Raw genomic sequence first — 18,063 nt, 5'->3', positions numbered from 1 at the left:
AAGATAAGGATCTTTAGCTAATGGAATCTCATCATTTTATGTCCTTTATTTATTTTTTTTGGGGGGTCACACCCAGCAGTGCTCAGGGGTTACTCCTGGCTCTACACTCAGAAATTGCTTCTGGCAGGCTCAGGGGACCATATGGGATGCCAGGATTCGAACTACCATCCTTCTGCATGCAAGGCAAATGCCTTACCTCCATGCTATCTCTCCAGCCTCTATGTTCTTTATTTTTAAAATCTATTTTATTGAGATAATTTTTTTATTGAGATTGTTTCTAAAACACAATTTCATCTTTCCCAATAGTCTCCACAGCATAAGATTATCCAATGTGGTTTCAGAAGATTTTTCCAATACTGGTAATACCAATTCACAGATGACCTCTTACCATTCATATATGTTAAACAAAGTTTACACAGAAATACAATTATAAAATAAATCACTATGAGCAACCTTTTAATAATATTTTGCTTTTGCAATAAATGTCTTTAGACAATTTCCCACTAAACTTATATAAGAATCACCATGATAACCTTATGCTTTTTTAAAAACAGAAATATAATATTTTCCAAATCCAGCCTTGCCAAAAGAAGCTTTCACAGTTTCCCCCTAAGTCTGCAAGTTCTGGTTTTGTTAAAAGAATTGTTATCCTGTGTGCTAAATGATTATTTATAGAAACTCTGTTTAGCTATGTAACTAAATAACTGTGGGCCATTAGCATGTAAATAATAAAAGCATATCATGAAAAGAGATCTGGTTAAGAGTAATTTAAGTGGAACCATACTATAAAAGTTGCTGGGGCCGGAGCGATAGCACAGCGGTAGGGCGTTTGCCTTGCACACAGCAGACCCAAGACAGACCTGCATTCCATCCCCAGTGTCCTATATGAACTGCCAGGAGAGATTTCTGAGCGCATAGCCAGAAGTAACCCAAGTGTGTCACTGGGTGAAACCCCCCCAAACAAATTGCTTTGGTGTTTTGGTATATTGTTTGTTGTCTTCATAAAGCTATCTAGACATAAAGTGTACAAGTAAAAATATATACTTAATAGTGAACCATTTGATGTAGATAGATGAAAGGGTAAACTAATTCACACCATATTTCTAAAAAGTGATTTCTTACTTGCTTTTGTAGGTTTCCGCCTCTTCTCCTTTGCAGTTCTGCTGTAGTCCATTAGCTGTGGCTTTTTTGGTTCTTTTAGCCAGCTAACATCAGTCTTGCTGTCATCACATCTGATTTCTGTGTCACTATCACTAAAGACATTTTTACTTTTCTGATTTTTTACCTAGAAAAAAAGAAGAGGGGCAGAGAGATAATTCAGTGGTTAGCCATTGGACTTGTATGTGGCTGCAAATGGACACCCTGGTTCAGATCCCCAGCAGCACAGGGGTCAGTTGTGCATGGCAGGGGTCACTCCTAAGTGGAGTCAGAACAGTCCCTTGTCCACCAATGGTTGGGATCACCCCCCAAAAAATACTTGTAATATGTGAAGAAATGTCTTCTATGTCATGCAAGGCAAATAAAAATGAAAATCAAAGTACTTGCTACCTTTAGTATACAAATCCACCTGGCATTATGAAAACCCTATCAAATAAAGTCCCTAGAATCTAAACCAGAGGTTTCTATGTTGACGTCAATGTTAATTAAAATCCAGTAATACTCAAGAGAGTAAAGCTTTCATCGTTTTTTGGAGGCAATATTGGTTATCACAGTCCCACAATCTATTGGACAACTGTCATTACCTACTAGATGATTATAAATAGCCTAAAGGCCAGTAGAAAAGTTCCCCAGATCACTGCTGGCTCATCCCCAGAACTGCTGGGCCCAAACAGTACACAATTGGGGCTCTAGAACTCCACTGCCAGCTAGTCTGGTGCAGAACTGAGGGAAGGGTCCATAAACACTGCTTGGAAGAAACCTCTCCATAAAACCGTAAGAGGAACATGAACAATCTTATTGAAGGAAAAAGTGATACAAATACTTCGATTTTCTAGTCCTATGATAACTTTTGTACTAGAAAATTATAAAAATTGCCATTTTAATGAAGCAATTAAGATATTATAACTTACCCTTTTATCTTTTGTTTTGAGAGTATTATTGTGATTCCTTAAGCCAGTCCTAAACAAAAATATGTTATTAATTTTAACTGTTTTTAATTATTCTTTAAGGAAGCACACACTGAATAATTATACCTGAGATTCTACGACTTTCTTTTTTACTAATTATGTAATCACTGTTATCTTTTTTTAATTTTAATATTTATTTTTTTGTCACACCCGGCAGTGCTCAGGGGTTACTCCTGGATCTATGCTCAGAAACTGCTCCTGGAAGACTCAGGGGACCCTATGGGATGCTGGGATTCGAACCACCATCCTTCTGCATGCAAGGCAAATGTCTTACCTCTATGCTATCTCTCCGGCCCCATCACTGTATCTTTTTTTTTTATCAATTATATGATCACTTATCTTCTTAAATCACTTATTTTCTTAAACCACAGTTAATTCTAAAATAAGGCTCAATGAAAGAATTATTAAATTATCTCACCTAAGATGTAAAATAACAGTAAGGTATACAGAAACTGCCTATTAATTTTAAAATAATTTTACACATGATTTTAAGAAGGAAATGATAAATAGTAATCAAATGAGTAATAATGACTAGCCTTTTCATTCACTCTTCTCATACATTTAAGACAAACTGGAAAATTATTTAGAAAAATAATTGAGAGAAATCTATTTCAATTATAAGAAAGACACCTACAATTTTATTGAATTTTCCATGTAGGCTTCTGTAGCTTGCAATTCTTGAATCTATATCATGAATAAGCAGTAAGATTTTTCTGAGTCAATATAAGTAAAAGAAATAAACACATATCTAAATTCTAGTCAATTTTATCTAAATAATATATCATATCTAAATTCTAATCACTTGTAACTAGAAGAAATAAACTAAATTCTATCACTTCATAGTATCATAACATTTACAAAATTAAAGTTACTATCATACTTATATATAAAAAATAAAATGAATACTCTGAGCATACCAAAAAAAAGGGACTTGTAAATTTTTTGCCTCAATAAGGAAAGCTCTTTTCTTGATGAAATAATAAACAAGTTCTCACTAACCCCAATTTTATTTTTCTCTATTTTAGTCAGAGATATTTTTAGTAAATTGGAAAATTTACAAATAAATTTAAAAATGTTAAAATTTGTATTTTAAAATATTTTAGAGGATGGGAAACAACATGAGAAAGTACATGGAAATCATAAAATAACTACTGAACTCTAGCTTACCCCAAGTTTTATAACAGGTTCATCAGCTCCATTCAAATTAAAGTTGTAAACATCATTCCTATTAAAATAAAGATGACTATTAGCTTTAATTCTTCAAATATGAACAGAACTAAGATTTATGGAACATTACTTACAATGGACATTGAGGAGCAACATTAACAAGAGTAGTCTTCAATTGTCGGTAAGTTTTTTTCTGAACCTTTTCCTAAACATAAAATATATGTAAAACCATTCAAGCCTATGTAGTTGGCAAACAAATAAATAAAACAAAACAAATAAAAATTGGTTATATTTTCATTAATGCTTCTTATAAGACACATCTTTAAATCTACAATGATTTTTATTATCGAGATTAATAAGCACCTGCAATTTTAAAAATATTAAAAACAAAAGTTAATTAAGAATATAATTGGACAAACTATAATAAAGATGATTTTTCTTTAATATTTACTGATTTTGTACATCTCATCAGTATGCTAAAATTAAATTTTTGTGATATACTCACAAAATAAGCATACTTTTACTTTATATGGATGGTAAATTCCTTCAAACTTGGAAAAAATCTTTGAGAGAGGCTTTCTATCAGTTAGTATTATTTGGGAAAACATGTAGTAGATCATTATGAAAGTCTACTGCTCAAAATATATTAAACCAAATTTAAAAATAGTGAGGGAAAGAAAAGCTAAATAAAATTGCAATGTATTTTATTATAGCAGTTTAAATAATAGCCTAATGACTCAGCTCATAAAATTAGAAAATGATCAACAAAAGGAACCAAAAATAGGGAGACAGAAGGAAATAACAAAGCTTAGAGCATAAACCAATGAAGTGGGAAAGATCAATGAAAGCAGAAGTTGGTTCTTTGAAAAAATAAACAAGATTGATAGACCATTGGCAAAATTCACAAAGAAAGAGAAACTTGATAACCCATATTAGAAATGAAAAGGGGGAGATCACTACAGATATTGCAGAGATTCAAAGGGTAATCAGAGATTATTTCGAGAAACTTTATGCCATGAAACACGAGAACCTGGAAGAAATGGATACATTTTTGAATTCTTTTTTTTTTTTCAAGTGGATTGTAAAACTTTATTAACTAGTTCCAACAAGAAAACAAGACTAGAAATGGATGGGTGGGGTGGCATCATCTTTTCTCCTGCAGTAGCAGGTAGGCTGGGCGGGTGCCCAGTTCTGTCCCAGGGGGACCAGGATATCGGCCTGACTCCCTCTATACAGCCACAGCCCCCCCGGACTTTCCACGCTGGTAATAGCAACAGCAGTAGCAGAGTGAGAGGCTGAGCAATCATCACCAGGCAGGAAGGGGTCCAGAAGGGGACACTGGGCCGCCATCACCAGGGGGGTGTCATGGGCTGTGGGTTCTGCAGGTAGGACATCACCACGGCTGAGATGGACAGCATAAAACTGCTCATCATTTGCTTCGTGTCTTCGGAGCTCCGGGAATTGGCAAAGCTGATGAAGGAGCAGTAGACGGTGACCCAAGCGCACCACTTCAGCTTGAGCATGAGCCCGCACATGCTGAAGATCATGCCCAGCAGGTTCATGTAGTCAGGCGTCGGGTCATCCAGGGCGTCGGGTTGTCCAGGGCCGGGTTGCACTCGCTCAGCGGGGGCTTGTACCTCAGCACTTTATTCGGCCTCCGAGGGTTCGACATGTTGTTGGTGGACATGGTCAGTACAGAGGCGCGCCTCTTCCCATTTTTGAAATCTTATAATCTTCCACGGTTGAACAAGGAGGATGTAACATATCTAAACACCCCCCATTACTATTGAGGAAATTAAAACAGTAATCAAATGACTCCCCAAAAAGAAAAGTCCAGGCCCAGATGGATTCACTAATGAATTCTTTCAAGAGGAACTTGAAAGATTGAAAAAACGGGAACATTTTCAGACAGATTCTATGAATCCAATATCACCTTGATACCAAAACCAGACAGAGATACAGCCAAAAATGAAAATTACAGACCAATATCCTTGATGAATACAGATGCAAAGATCTTCAATAAAATTCTGGAAAATAGAATTTAATGCCTTATCGAGAAGATCATTCACTATGATCAAGTAGATTTCATTCCAGGAATGCAAGGATGGTTTAACATTCATAAATCCATCAACATAATACACAACATCAACAAAAAAAATAAAAATCACATGATCATATCAATAGATGCAGAGAAAGAATTTGATAAGGTCCAACACCTATTCTTGATTAAAAAAAACTCTCAGCAAGATGGGAATGAAAGGAACCTTTCTCAATCTAGTCAAGGCCATCTATCACAAGCCAATGGCAAATATTATCCTCAATGGAGAAAAACTGAAAGCCTTCCCTCTAAACTCTGGTACAAGACAAAGTTGCACCCTCTCACCAGTCCTATTCAACATAGTACTGGAAGTACTTGCTATAGTGAAGAAAAAGCTATCAAGGGAATCCAGATAGAAAAGGAAGAAGTCAAGCTCTCACTATTCGCAGATGACATGATACTATACTTAGAAAACCCTAAAGACTCTAATCAAAAAGCTTTTAGAGGGCCCGGAGAGATAGCACAGTGGTGCTTGCCTTGCAAGCAGCCAATCCAGGACCAAAGGTGGTTGGTTCGAATCCCGGTGTCCCATATGGTCCCCCGTGCCTGCCAGGAGCTATTTCTGAGCAGACAGCCAGGAGTAACCCCTGAGCAGTGCCGGGTGTGGCCCAAAAACCAAAAACCAAAAAAAAAAAAAAAAAGCTTTTAGAAACAATAGATGCATATAGCAATGTAGCAAGCTATAAAATTAACACACAGAAATCAATGGCCTTTTTATACACCAATAATGATAGGGAAGAAATGGACATTAAGAAAACAACCCCAATAACATTAGTGTCACACAAACTCAAATACCTTGACTAAAGATGTGAAGGATCTATATAAAGAAAACTATAAAACCCTGATACAAGAAATAAGAGAAGACACATGGAAATGGAAATCCAAACCCTGCTCTTGGATTGGCAGGATTAATATCATTAAAATGGCAATACTCCCCCCAAAGCTTTGTACAGATTTAATGTGATCCCTCTAAAGATACCCAAGACATTTTTCAAAGAAGTGGATCAAACACTTCTGAAATTAATTTGGAACAATAAACACCCACGAATAGCTAAAGCACTCCTTGGGAAAAGAAATATGGGAGGTATCACTTCCCCCAACTTTAAACTGTATTACAAAGCAATAGTTTTCAAAACAGCATGGTATTGGAATAAAGACAGACCCTCAGATCAGTGGAATAAGCTTGAGTACTCAGAGAATGTTCCCCAGACATACAATCACCTAATTTTTGATAAAGGAGCAAGAAATCCTAAATGGAACAAGGAAGGCCTCTTCAGTAAGTGGTGTTGGCACAACTGGCTAGCCACTTGTAAAAAAGCGAACATAGACCTCCAGCTAACACCATGTACAAAGGTAAAATGCAAATGGATTAAAGACCTAGATATCATATCTGAAACCATAAAGTATACAGAACAACATGTAGGTGAAATGCTCCATGACATTGAGACTAAAGACATCTTTAAGGAGGAAACAGTACTCTCCAAACAAGTGAAAGCAGAAATAAACAGATGGGACTATATTAAGCTGAGAAGTTTCTGCACCTCAAAGGAAATAGTGCCCAGAATACAAGAGCCATCCACTGAGTGGGAGAAACTATTCACCCAATACCCATCAGATAAAGGGTTAATATCCAAAATATACAAGGCACTGACAGAACTTTACAAGAAAAAAAAAAAAACATCTAACCCGATCAAAAAATGGGGAGAAGAAATGACAGATACTTTGACAAAAAAGAAATACAAATGGCTAAAAGACACATGAAAAAAATGCTCCACATCACTAATCATCAGGGAGATGCAAATCAAAAACAACTATGTGGTACTATCTCACGCCACAGAGATTGGCACACATCACAAAGAATGAGAACAAGCAGTACTGGTGGGGATGTGGAGAGAAAGGAACTCTTATTCACTGCTGGTGGGAATGCGGTCTAGTCCAATCTTTACGGAAAGCAATATGGAGATTTCTCCAAAAGCTGGGAGTTGAGCTCCCATACGATCCAGCTATACCACTCCTAGGGATATATCCTAGGAACACAAACATACAATACAAAAATCCCTTCCTCACACCTATATTCATTGCAGCATTGTTTACAATAGCCAGACTCTGGAAACAGCCTAGATGCCCCTCAATAGATGAATGGCTAAAGAAACTATGGTACATATATACAATGGAATATTATGCAGCCATCAGAAGAGATGAAGTCATGAAATTTTCCTATACACAGATGGATATGGAATCTATTATGCTGAGTGAGTAAGTCAGAGGGAGAGAGATAAACAGAGAATGGTCTCATTCATCTATGGGTTTTGAGAAAAATGAAAAACATTTGTGAAATGATTCTCAGAGATAAAATAGAGGAGGACTGGAGGGTCTAGCTCCAGATATGAAGCTCACCAGAGAGATTGTTGGGTGCAGTCACAGAAATAATTACACTGAGAACTAGCATAACAAAATGTCACTGAATGAGGGAAGTAGAAAGCCTGTCTAGAGTACAGGCCAGTGTGGGGTGGGAAGGAGGGACACTTGGGATATTGGTCATGGAAATGTAGCACTGGTGAAGGTTTTTTTAAATATATATAAAAAAGCAACCAGACATTTTAGTAATAAAATTAATTAAATAAAACAATTTCAGTTACTAAATAGTCTCTTACAAACATGTAAAATATATAATTATTTTTAATTGAGGTAATGACTTACCAGTTTTTAAAGTATGATCACAAACTCACACCTTGTCAAAATAATTCATGTTAACACACTATGTCAATACAATACTAAAAATATTCAATAAGCTAGTAATACTTTATGTGTTCATTTTACTTTTAACTGTCTATTTCATAATTGGGTTATTTATATGGAATACTGAAATATTATAAAATACTTTCCCCTCAATAGAGTACTCCTCTTACTGATCTTTATACTTGCCAACACCATCACTATTTGTTGATTCCATTCATATATATGAAAATAGAAGGGTGGGGCATCTCGCTACTAAACATATCAGATGTCTAATACAATTAGCTATATTCTTTATTGTTATTTTATTTTTTTGAGAAGTAAATGGCTTTATTTTGAAATTTGGAGGAAGGGGACAGAAGAGGAAGAAATGTGTTCAATCTTTGTTTTGGGTCCACATCCAGTTGTGCTCAGGGGTCACTCCTGACTCTATGCTCAGAAATTACTATTGGTAGGCTCAGGAGGGATCGTAATGGATGTCAGGGATTGAGCCCAGGTCGGCCACATGCAAGGCAAATGCCCTACCCGCTGAGCTATCACCCAGTCGTCCCCCAAAATGTGTTCAACCTCTTTACTGAACATGTGCGCTTGTCCAGACCAGAAAGAGCTAAGCACACATCTTAAGATGGGAGATGGTGGCATGTGGACAAGCAACATATACTTGAGTATGGATATGAGCAGCATGGTCTGACAATAGTCATCTTTTCCTATTTGTTTATTTGTTTTGGGGTCACACCCAGCAATACTCAGAGATTACTTCTGGCTCTACACTTAGGAATTACTCTTGATGGTGCTCAGGATCAAACCTAGTTTAGCCACATGCAAAGCAAGAACCCTGGTGGCTATATTATAGCTCCAGCCCCATGTGTGCTCATCCTTTGTCTTGTTTGTTTCTTTTTTGTTTGTTTGTTTGTTTGTTTTTGGGCCACACCCGGCGGTGCTCAGGGGTTACTCCTGGCTGTCTGCTCAGAAATAGCTCCTGGCAGGCACGGGGGACCATATGGGACACCGGGATTCGAACCAACCACCTTTGGTCCTGGATTGGCTGCTTGCAAGGCAAGCACCGCTGTGCTATCTCTCCGGGCCCTTAAGTTTGTTTCTATACTCTTTTCACAGAGTGCCCCCAAGTGGGGATTTCTGCCTAGTTAGGAGTCTACTGTTCCTGTATCACTTGTCACTTGTTTCCAGATCCTTTTTTTTTTTTTTTTAAACTTTATATACTGGTTGGTGCACCCAGTGGTGCTCAGGGCTCACTCCTGGCTCTTCATTCAGAAATTGGCCCTGGCAGGCTGGGGGATCATATGGAATACCAGGAAATCAAACCAGATCCCTCCTGGGTCAGCCATATGTAAGTCAAATGCCCTACCGCTGTGCTTTCTGGCCCGTTTCCAGATCTTGGCAATTGTTGGTGTTGTCTGCCACACCCAGTGGTGTTTAGGACTCTGCATTCAGAAATTACTCCTGATGATACTCAAGAGACCATATAGATGCTGAGGAGTAAATCCAGTTGGCCACATGCAAGGCAAAGCCTTATCTGTTGTTAGGTATCTCTCTGGATATAGATATTGGCTGCAATGGAAATCAATCTATATATGTCTTTTAGGATTAATGTTTTTGTCTTCTGGAAGGAGATGTCCAGGAGCTGAATTACTGGGCCATTTTGATTGAAATTCTATTTGTAAAGTTTCCAAGTCTTCAAACCGTTTTATTTTAATGAGTCTGAACAATACAACAGTCTCCCTAGAAGAGAAGGAGAATTTCTTTTCCACATCCCACCAAAACTGATTATTTCTAGTCTTTTCCATATGGAGTATTCCTCAGGGGTGAAGTGATAGCCTGTTATTTTCACTTGCATTTTCCTGATAACCAGTGATTGTTGGGTTACTGATCCAACCCTAATCAATAATTGTAGTCCACCCTAGGGTGTGTCCTGGTGATAGTATACTGGATTATTATTCCTTACTTGGTATTCTTGGGACCTGATTCTTGTCAATAAAAGCAAGGGTCTGAGGAAGGATGGGGGCTCATTCTTCGATCTTCTGTGTGCTCAAAAATCGCTCCTGCCTTGAGGAGACCATATGGGACGCCAGGGAATCGAATCATGGCCCGTCCTAGGCTAGTGCTTGCAAGGCAGATGGCCTTACCTCCAGCGCCACTGCTCTGGTCCCCATTTTCCCATTTTTTGTTATTAATTTTGATACTATTTCAACGTTGGGGTTTTTGTATTCTTGACTTTTTGGGGTTATATACAGTGATGCTCAAGGGTTATTCCTGGGTCTGAGCTTAGAGTGATTCCTAGGTTTAAAAGGCTCAGGGGACACGAAGTGGTGTTGGAGAATTAAACCTAGGTTGGCCGTGTTCAAGGCAAGTAATGTAATTCCTGTATAGTCCTAGATTCAATTTAGAGGAGGGTTGAGGCTTCCTTTTTTTTTTTTTTGGTTTTGTGGGCCACACCTGTTTGACACTCAGGGGTTACTCCTGGCTATGCACTCAGAAATTGCTCCTGGCTTGGGGGGACCATATGGGACGCAGGGGGATCGAACTATGGTCCAATCTAGGCTAGCTAGTGCTTGCAAGGCAGACACCTTACCTCTAGCACCACTGCTCTGGCCCCTACCTTTTTGTTTTTAAGCATAATCTTTGTAAGGGAAGACAAAAAGGAAGGGGATGGAATTTGACCTTTCGTGGGGCAAACACTAAATTGGATACTAACAGTATCCAATCTTTTAAAAATTTTGTTTTTGTTTTGTTTTTGGGGTCACACTTGATAGTGCCCAGTGGTTACTACTGACTCTGCTCCTAGATATCACTCTTAGCGGTGCTAGGGGGACCATAAAGGATGCTGCAAATCAACCCATGTTGACTGTGTTTAAGGCAAGTGACCTACCTGCTGTATTATCTTTTTGGCCCCAACAACATCCTATCATGAAATAGTATACATATGGATGATATTTTCCTGTCTTCAGATTGCAGGAAAACACCTCAGAAGTTATCACTTCGGGGAGGAACATATGATAATGAGAGTTTTGATGAATTTAACTGAAATATTCAAGCTGATCCTGCCTTCTTTTTGAAATCTTAAAAGAGGTAGGAAGACCTTGAATCATGAAGAGGAGTTCTAGCACATAGAGACCCATAAACAAAGGTGGGTATCTTGGGCAGTGGTGTTCTCCCCCAGGGGGGATAGTTGATAGAATTCCTCCAGCAGCAATCATAGGCTGGCTTCCAGTTTTGACCTTGGTTCGAATTCCTATATTGCATATGGTCCCGATTACAGCCATGACTAACCCCCAAAGAAATTCCATTGAGCACCAAAGAGATAGTACAGTGGGGAAAGTACCCAATTAACTATATTACGAAAGCATATGTTATCATTCTATTGTAGTGTTCACAGTTGTATCAGAAAAGAGCTGTACATATAAATGAAACCTACCTTCCTGAGTAGTAGATCAGACTTGTTTGAAAAATCACTATAAAAAGATTTTGTCAAAATTAAAAATAATGTTTTTCTAAAAGCCATTAAACAAAATATATTTGGATAATTAAATCTATATTCAATATCCTACAGAAAACTGAAAGGTGAAAATAGTGTTAGTTAGCAGTAGGTCTATTTTCAACTATACTTTTAGTAAACAGCAACTGCAGTAGATAATTCTAATTTAAATCATTTGTGCAGCAGAAAATTATTAAAAAATTAAAAATGTATAGTTCTGAGGATAATTTTCTTTATGCCATTTAATGCAAAAGTAGGTTTTATGTCAGTTGACAGCTTGGCACTCTTTGTTATAAGAAAAGATTTAATGAGTATACACTGTGGTCAGTAATAAAATTCTATAATGTCAGTATCTTAAATATTTGTTTCCAAATGGGATAGTGATTTTTTTATTTTTGTGACTGCTTCTTTTAACACAAAAAAATATGATTTATAGAAATAACTTTCTACTCATAAGCAGAATATTTAACATGCTTAAAACTATAAAATAATAGCTGTATCTGTCAGAAAATACTCATGCTCAAAGTTTAATCCGATACTTCTCAACCGAAGATTCCTTTGATCTTCTTGCAGATAGCATGCTTTCCTTTGGTGTGTATCTCTTATTAATTTGGTTTATCAAGGATTCTGCTGCATCAGTAAATCTATTCTCTTTTGATTCTTCTTTCTGAAACAAGCGACAAGTTACTTTAAAATTATATCTGTTAACTTTCAAAGTAAAGGCTTACAATTACTTCTTAAATCTTTCCCTCCCTCCCTCCCTCCCTCCCTCCCTCCCTCCCTCCCTCCCTCCCTCCCTTCCTCTCTCCCTCCCTCCCTCCAGACACTATGATTCAAGAGAATCAGAAGTTATTAGTTTGGACATTGTTAGGCATTGAAAACAAGTCGGATAAATTCCTTATAATAGAGAATCAATTCATATTCAAGTAAAAAGTTATATAAAAAGTGAAAGGAAACTAAAGCTGGTAATCTGAAAAAGATCACAAAAGAAATAAATCTTTCACCAAGTAAACTGAAGAAAAAAGATGAGATTCATAAGTAACAGAAAGAGAGAGAGACAGAGAGAGAGAGAGAGTGAGAGAGAGAGAGAGAGGGAGAGGGAGAGAGAGAGAGAAATCACAACTGAGCATACAGGCATTAAAATAAAGGCATGTTGTGAACAACTCTATACTTATAAACTTGATAACCTGACTAAATAAGAAAATGCCTTGAAAGACAAATGCAGTAAAAAAAAATAACAGGGAGAAGTAGATCATCTGTGCAGGCCAATATGCTTTAAGAAATAATAATGACAAGTTATTTCCGTAATGGAAACTAGACATTTTCATACTAAGGTCAGAAATAAGGAAGTGTCTGTTCTCACACTTCTACTCAGAATCATATCAGAAGTCCCACCAATGCAAGAAGACAAAGAAATAAATGGTCAAAGAAATAAATAGTCATAGATTGAGGAATTGTTTTTTGTTCACAATCAACAACTTATTTGTATAAAATGTCAAAGAACCAACAGAAAGGTTTCCTGAAACTGAAAAGTGACTTGAAGGATAGAGGAAGCTTAATAATAACAAGTTAAAGGATACAGGCTTAATAGACACTCAATTTTGAAATTCTATTTTGTTTACACAAGCATCCACCCCCAAATGAACTGCTTTATTAATAAATATAACAAAACATTTATAAAATTTCTATAAGAAAAATTGAGGCTGATAAAAATGAGACTAAATGGATTGTTCAGATATAAAGGTCATACATTAAATAGGTGATTTCTATGTGAGTTGATTAATATATTCTGTGTAATCCAAATTAAAAATCCTTACAAGCTATTTGTGGATCAAAATATGATTTTAAAGTTTACATGCAAGACCCGAGGATTGCAAACAACAAATATGCAGCTTTAAGACCTCCTTAAAAGCTATAGTTATAGTGTAGCATTGGTAAAATAATAAACAACTAAAACAATGAAATAAAACAAAAAGAAATACCTCAGAAATATATATAAATGGTCATCTAACCTTTGATAAACAAAGGCAATGTGACAGAGAACGGCTTGTCTTTTCAAGAGCCATGTTAGGAATAGAAGCCAAGGGCAGGAGACACATTCTTTTTTTTTTTTTTTTTTTTTTTTGTTTTTTGGGCCACACCGGTTTGACGCTCAGGGGCTACTCCTGGCTATGTGCTCAGAAATCGCCCCTGGCTTGGGGGGACCATATGGGACACCGAGGGATCGAACCGCGGTCCATCCTACGCTAGCGCTTGCAAGGCAGACACCTTACCTCTAGCGCCACCTTTCCGGCCCCGAGACACATTCTTGAAGCTTGCAGAGTTCAAGCTTGTAGAAAGCACTGTTTTACAAATGCTGACTTTGCAGCCATCTACCACATTCTTGTTACTTGCATATGTTCAGTAGTAAGTATATTATAGTGTGCAGAAACAAATGCTTAGAGACCTTACCTTTTTCACCTTTTCCAAAACCCAGGAATTAAGTTTGGATGTTGACCCTTTCCTTGATTGTCTAGTATGACTTTCCGCACTTTTTCTAGGACTTTTCTCAGAAGCATCATGAGTCACATCTTTTGACAATATGTATCTCTTCCTATAGGTCAGAGACTCTTCAATGGTCTTATTTAAGTGAACTGATTTCAGAGTTATTTCAGGCTCAATAAGACAGCCACTCTGATTGGTATATGCAATATTTTTCTGTTTAGAATAATTTAGCCCTTGCTGACAGTTTCTTTCCAAATCTTCTATTTCTGCTTTCTCTTTTTTGCTTTGCTTCATTATTTCTTTCCTCTCTGGCATCCTTTCTGTCTCTTCATAATTATCATCAGATATTGAAGTGGATGATTTTTCTTTAGTATGATTTTTGTTAAGAACAATTTCTAGTAGGAAAGATTAATCTTTGTTAATGAACTAGTGATACATGAAAAATATTAAAATCAAAGATAGACCTTTAGGAAATGAGTATATATTTTAGCTATGATTATATACAGTTTGAACTTATTTCACCTTGATTGAAAGAGTCTTCTGATGAAGCACTTTCTTGTTGTTTTTTACATAGTTTAATATTCATTATAGGGGTCCAACATGCCAGTTTAGACTGCATCTTATTTCCACAGCTGTTCAAAACACCAGGTAACCTGGAAAAATCAAATAATTGTTCATTATTTTATTATTTTGGGGGGGCACGCCCAGCAGTGTTCAGAGGTTACTCGTGGCTCTGCACTCAGAAATCACTCCTGGCAGGCATGGCGGGGCCATATGGGATGCCAGCATTCTGTCCTGGGTTGGCTGCATGCAAGGCAAACACCCTATTGCTGTGCTATCTCTCCAGTTCCTATTGTTCAATATATTATAAAACATCATCTTAGGACTCAAACATGAGACTTTTGATTTTTATTACTATTTACTGACAATCATTTTTACTAGCCAAGAATAAAAGTTTTTCTACAAATGTTGGTGAAGATTTAAATTTAAACCAGTCTGTCAGGTTAAATAAATGCATGTGGACCTGGATATGGATCTGTTGGCTAAACTGCCTGTCTGCAAGCATTAGGCCTGAGCCCATCCCCAATGCTTGCATCTGTTAAGTACAAAGCCATGACTGAATCCAGTACAAGTAATTCCCACCCACTCCATGGCCATATATGTGTGAGACAGTACCTACAGTAGATCCTGGTGTTCACTGCAACTTAAAAAGCACCTGAGCACTTGAGAGTCCAGCCCCAGGTACACATCTGTGAAGTACCATGACTAAAGGAGTGTTAATCTCCAGCAAGCACTGTGGCTAAGTAGGTGGCTGACCACTTGACACAGCAACCACATTGGTGGGAAAGGACAAGGGAGATAGATCTGTGTTATAAATGTCCCATTATTGGGGTCAGGTAGTTCAGTGGTAGAAATTTTCCTGGCACGTATGAGGCCTTGGGTTTGATCACTGGCACTACAACAAAAGTAATTTCTATTACTGCCTACAATTTTTATGTCAATTTTTCAATTTTCATATTTCCTAAATATACCTCATGTATCTTAAACGCTCCAATGTGCATTTAAACCAGGTTAGACTTTTTGACATTCATGTTATTAACAATCTCATTCCTGGGGACCAGAGCAACAGTAAAGCAATTAGGGTGCTTGGCTTGCAAGTAGCTGACCTGAATTTCATCCTGGAACCCCAGAGAGTCTCCTGATCTCCACCTGGAGTAATCCTTACATGCAGAATCAGGAGTAAGTCCTGAGCACTACTAAGTGCGGTCCCCCCAAATTAAATCAAATTATCACTCACTCTAAATTTCTATATGAAAAGAGTTAGCTGGCTGATATAGAAAAGACATACAATTCCTGTCACACTATTATAATATTCAAGAAATTATTGGTGTATAAACAATACTATATAATTATATTTTCCTTTAAGTCCATTCAGATGAAAGTAAAATATTTTATGGGCTTTCTCATACTCACATCGACTCTCCTATTTTTCCCACTGTCTGTGAATCAGGAGGCATATCAGAGAGTTCATCTAAATAAATAAAAATTAGTTATTTTATTTTTCTTTTTCCTTGAAGCATCTGTTTCTCCTCTAAGATTGCTTATTTGGCTATTTTCATCAGTTATTTTCAATTCTATATAATTTTTGTTTCTTTGGGCAACAATTAATTAGCAGTGTTCATGGTTTTATTCTTGGTTCTGCATACAGGGCTCACTCCTAATGAGCTCAGGGGGCCATTTGAGGTGTTGAGGATTGAACCTGAGTTGGCCACATGCAAGGCTAAAAACCCTACACACTGTATGATGGCTTCAGCTTCTTGAAAATCATGTTATTAAATTTCCAGGACATTGGTATAGAATTTTGTCTGGGTTCATATACAGGAATGGAGATATTGATCTCATCTTTGCCTTATTTTTGAAAAAAAAAAAAAAAAAAACAGAAGACTTTTATAATATACTCTTGAGTGGCATGCAGGAAGTCAAAACTCATTATAAATTTTTAATTTTCTAAAAGTGTGTTGGCACTACAGACAATGTCTTGGGTTGGACGATCTAGCTTGCCTGGAGCCTAGAGTTGGTCTTATGCCAGGAAACTTCAGGGTTAGGGTCTCTTTGTATTTAGGCCAAGGTTATTCCTTTTCATGCCCCTCATATTTTGTTGGGCCTATGCAAACAACAATTGCCACTCTAACACCGTTTTTACTGTGCTCCTTTGACTCTCTAATCCTTAAAAAAAACCCACTTAAAATCTGAGGTTAACTTAAGCTAATATGCATGAACATGGAAATGTAAAAAATACTATGCCTCTAATGTTTAAGGAGTTACATAAGTTTTATGGCTTTAGATTGCCTTGTGTGCTGTTAAGAAATATTATAATGTATTACAATCTGGGGACTTGAGGGACAAAGTAATTGTACATGGATTTTGTTTTATTTATCTTAATGTTCTTTGGCTGAAAGTTCAAAGTTAAGATATCAGCAAGGGGACTTCTGAGAATTATGTTATGGGTGATTGTCCTTCCACTGTAACTTTATCTTGTCCTCTTTCTTTGCATCTTTGTTCTCATAATTAAAAATTAAAAATTAAAAAAAAATTTAAAATTTTAATTTTCTTTTAATTTCTTACTTTGTTGTATTTTAATCACTAGAAGATACACAGTTATGGCGTTTTCAGTCATACAGGGTAGGAGCACCATTCCTCCATCGAAGTCGCCTGCCTCTAAACTTGTTACCTTTTTTTAGTGAAAGTCAAGAGGATAAATATAATCTACCCTCCACATACACATGTTCTTAATTGACAGAAATTAAATAAAAGATACTCACTGAAACTTTGGTTTGGGCTTTCAATATCCTTTTCTGTTTGCTTTCCAACAATCTGTGCAGGTTTCATGAGCTATAAACACAGGGGAAACATACATAGAAACTTGAAGTATATGAAAACAACGGTCTAAACTTAAAGTATTACATTTTAAAGCTTTTAAAATAAATGTGCCTTTCTACTAACAGCTGCAGAGTTTTTCAATTTATTTGAATTCTTTGCCCATTTTTGAATAACCTATCCTAAAAGAAAAGAAAATTAAATGTGTTACAAAGGGAAGCAGAGGATTCCAAAATATTTCAGATATTGTCAATAGCTAGAATAATAATTCATCTTTCAGCTTTATTTCACATTTTTTACAGCATCATGTCACATCTCCACCTGCAACAGCTAATTCTGTTGACTAACTTATACAAATAGGCATTGGGAATTATGAAGTATCAGATGACAAAAGCTTTGGCCATTGCACAGCTGACCTGCTGAAATAAGTTTCCCTTTTGCATAGACATACATAGTTAACTTGGCAAGTAAAAATGACTTTCAATATTAAAAAACTATATTATACCTTATATTCCTATCAATATCAGAAAAATACTATGCCTTCTACTCCAAGACATTTTACTTCCTCAGCTGTCTCCCTT

The 18,063-nt window shown here is 36.7% G+C and overlaps 1 protein-coding gene and 1 pseudogene across 1 annotated transcript in view; both read right to left on the bottom strand.

The window, feature by feature from the left end:
- Window positions 1-18,063, bottom strand: part of SYCP2 (synaptonemal complex protein 2) — a 54,943-nt gene that overhangs the window by 14,954 nt on the left and 21,926 nt on the right. The window contains exons 7-17 of the mRNA XM_049777031.1: window positions 17,428-17,497; window positions 16,079-16,136; window positions 14,627-14,757; window positions 14,072-14,499; window positions 12,160-12,287; window positions 11,561-11,597; window positions 3,428-3,498; window positions 3,294-3,351; window positions 2,761-2,810; window positions 2,070-2,118; window positions 1,123-1,285 (exon numbers count right to left, since the gene is read on the bottom strand). Coding sequence (XP_049632988.1) covers window positions 1,123-1,285; window positions 2,070-2,118; window positions 2,761-2,810; window positions 3,294-3,351; window positions 3,428-3,498; window positions 11,561-11,597; window positions 12,160-12,287; window positions 14,072-14,499; window positions 14,627-14,757; window positions 16,079-16,136; window positions 17,428-17,497 — 1,243 coding nt within the window. The remainder of the gene's footprint in view (window positions 1-1,122; window positions 1,286-2,069; window positions 2,119-2,760; window positions 2,811-3,293; window positions 3,352-3,427; window positions 3,499-11,560; window positions 11,598-12,159; window positions 12,288-14,071; window positions 14,500-14,626; window positions 14,758-16,078; window positions 16,137-17,427; window positions 17,498-18,063) is intronic.
- LOC126013330 (PAT complex subunit Asterix-like) lies at window positions 4,369-4,980 on the bottom strand (annotated as a pseudogene).

This window comes from Suncus etruscus, chromosome 7 (genome assembly GCF_024139225.1).
Source record: "Suncus etruscus isolate mSunEtr1 chromosome 7, mSunEtr1.pri.cur, whole genome shotgun sequence".
NCBI lineage: Eukaryota > Metazoa > Chordata > Mammalia > Eulipotyphla > Soricidae > Suncus > Suncus etruscus.
Note: the sequence above shows the minus strand (reverse complement) of the source record. Positions and strands in the feature narration are given on the sequence as shown.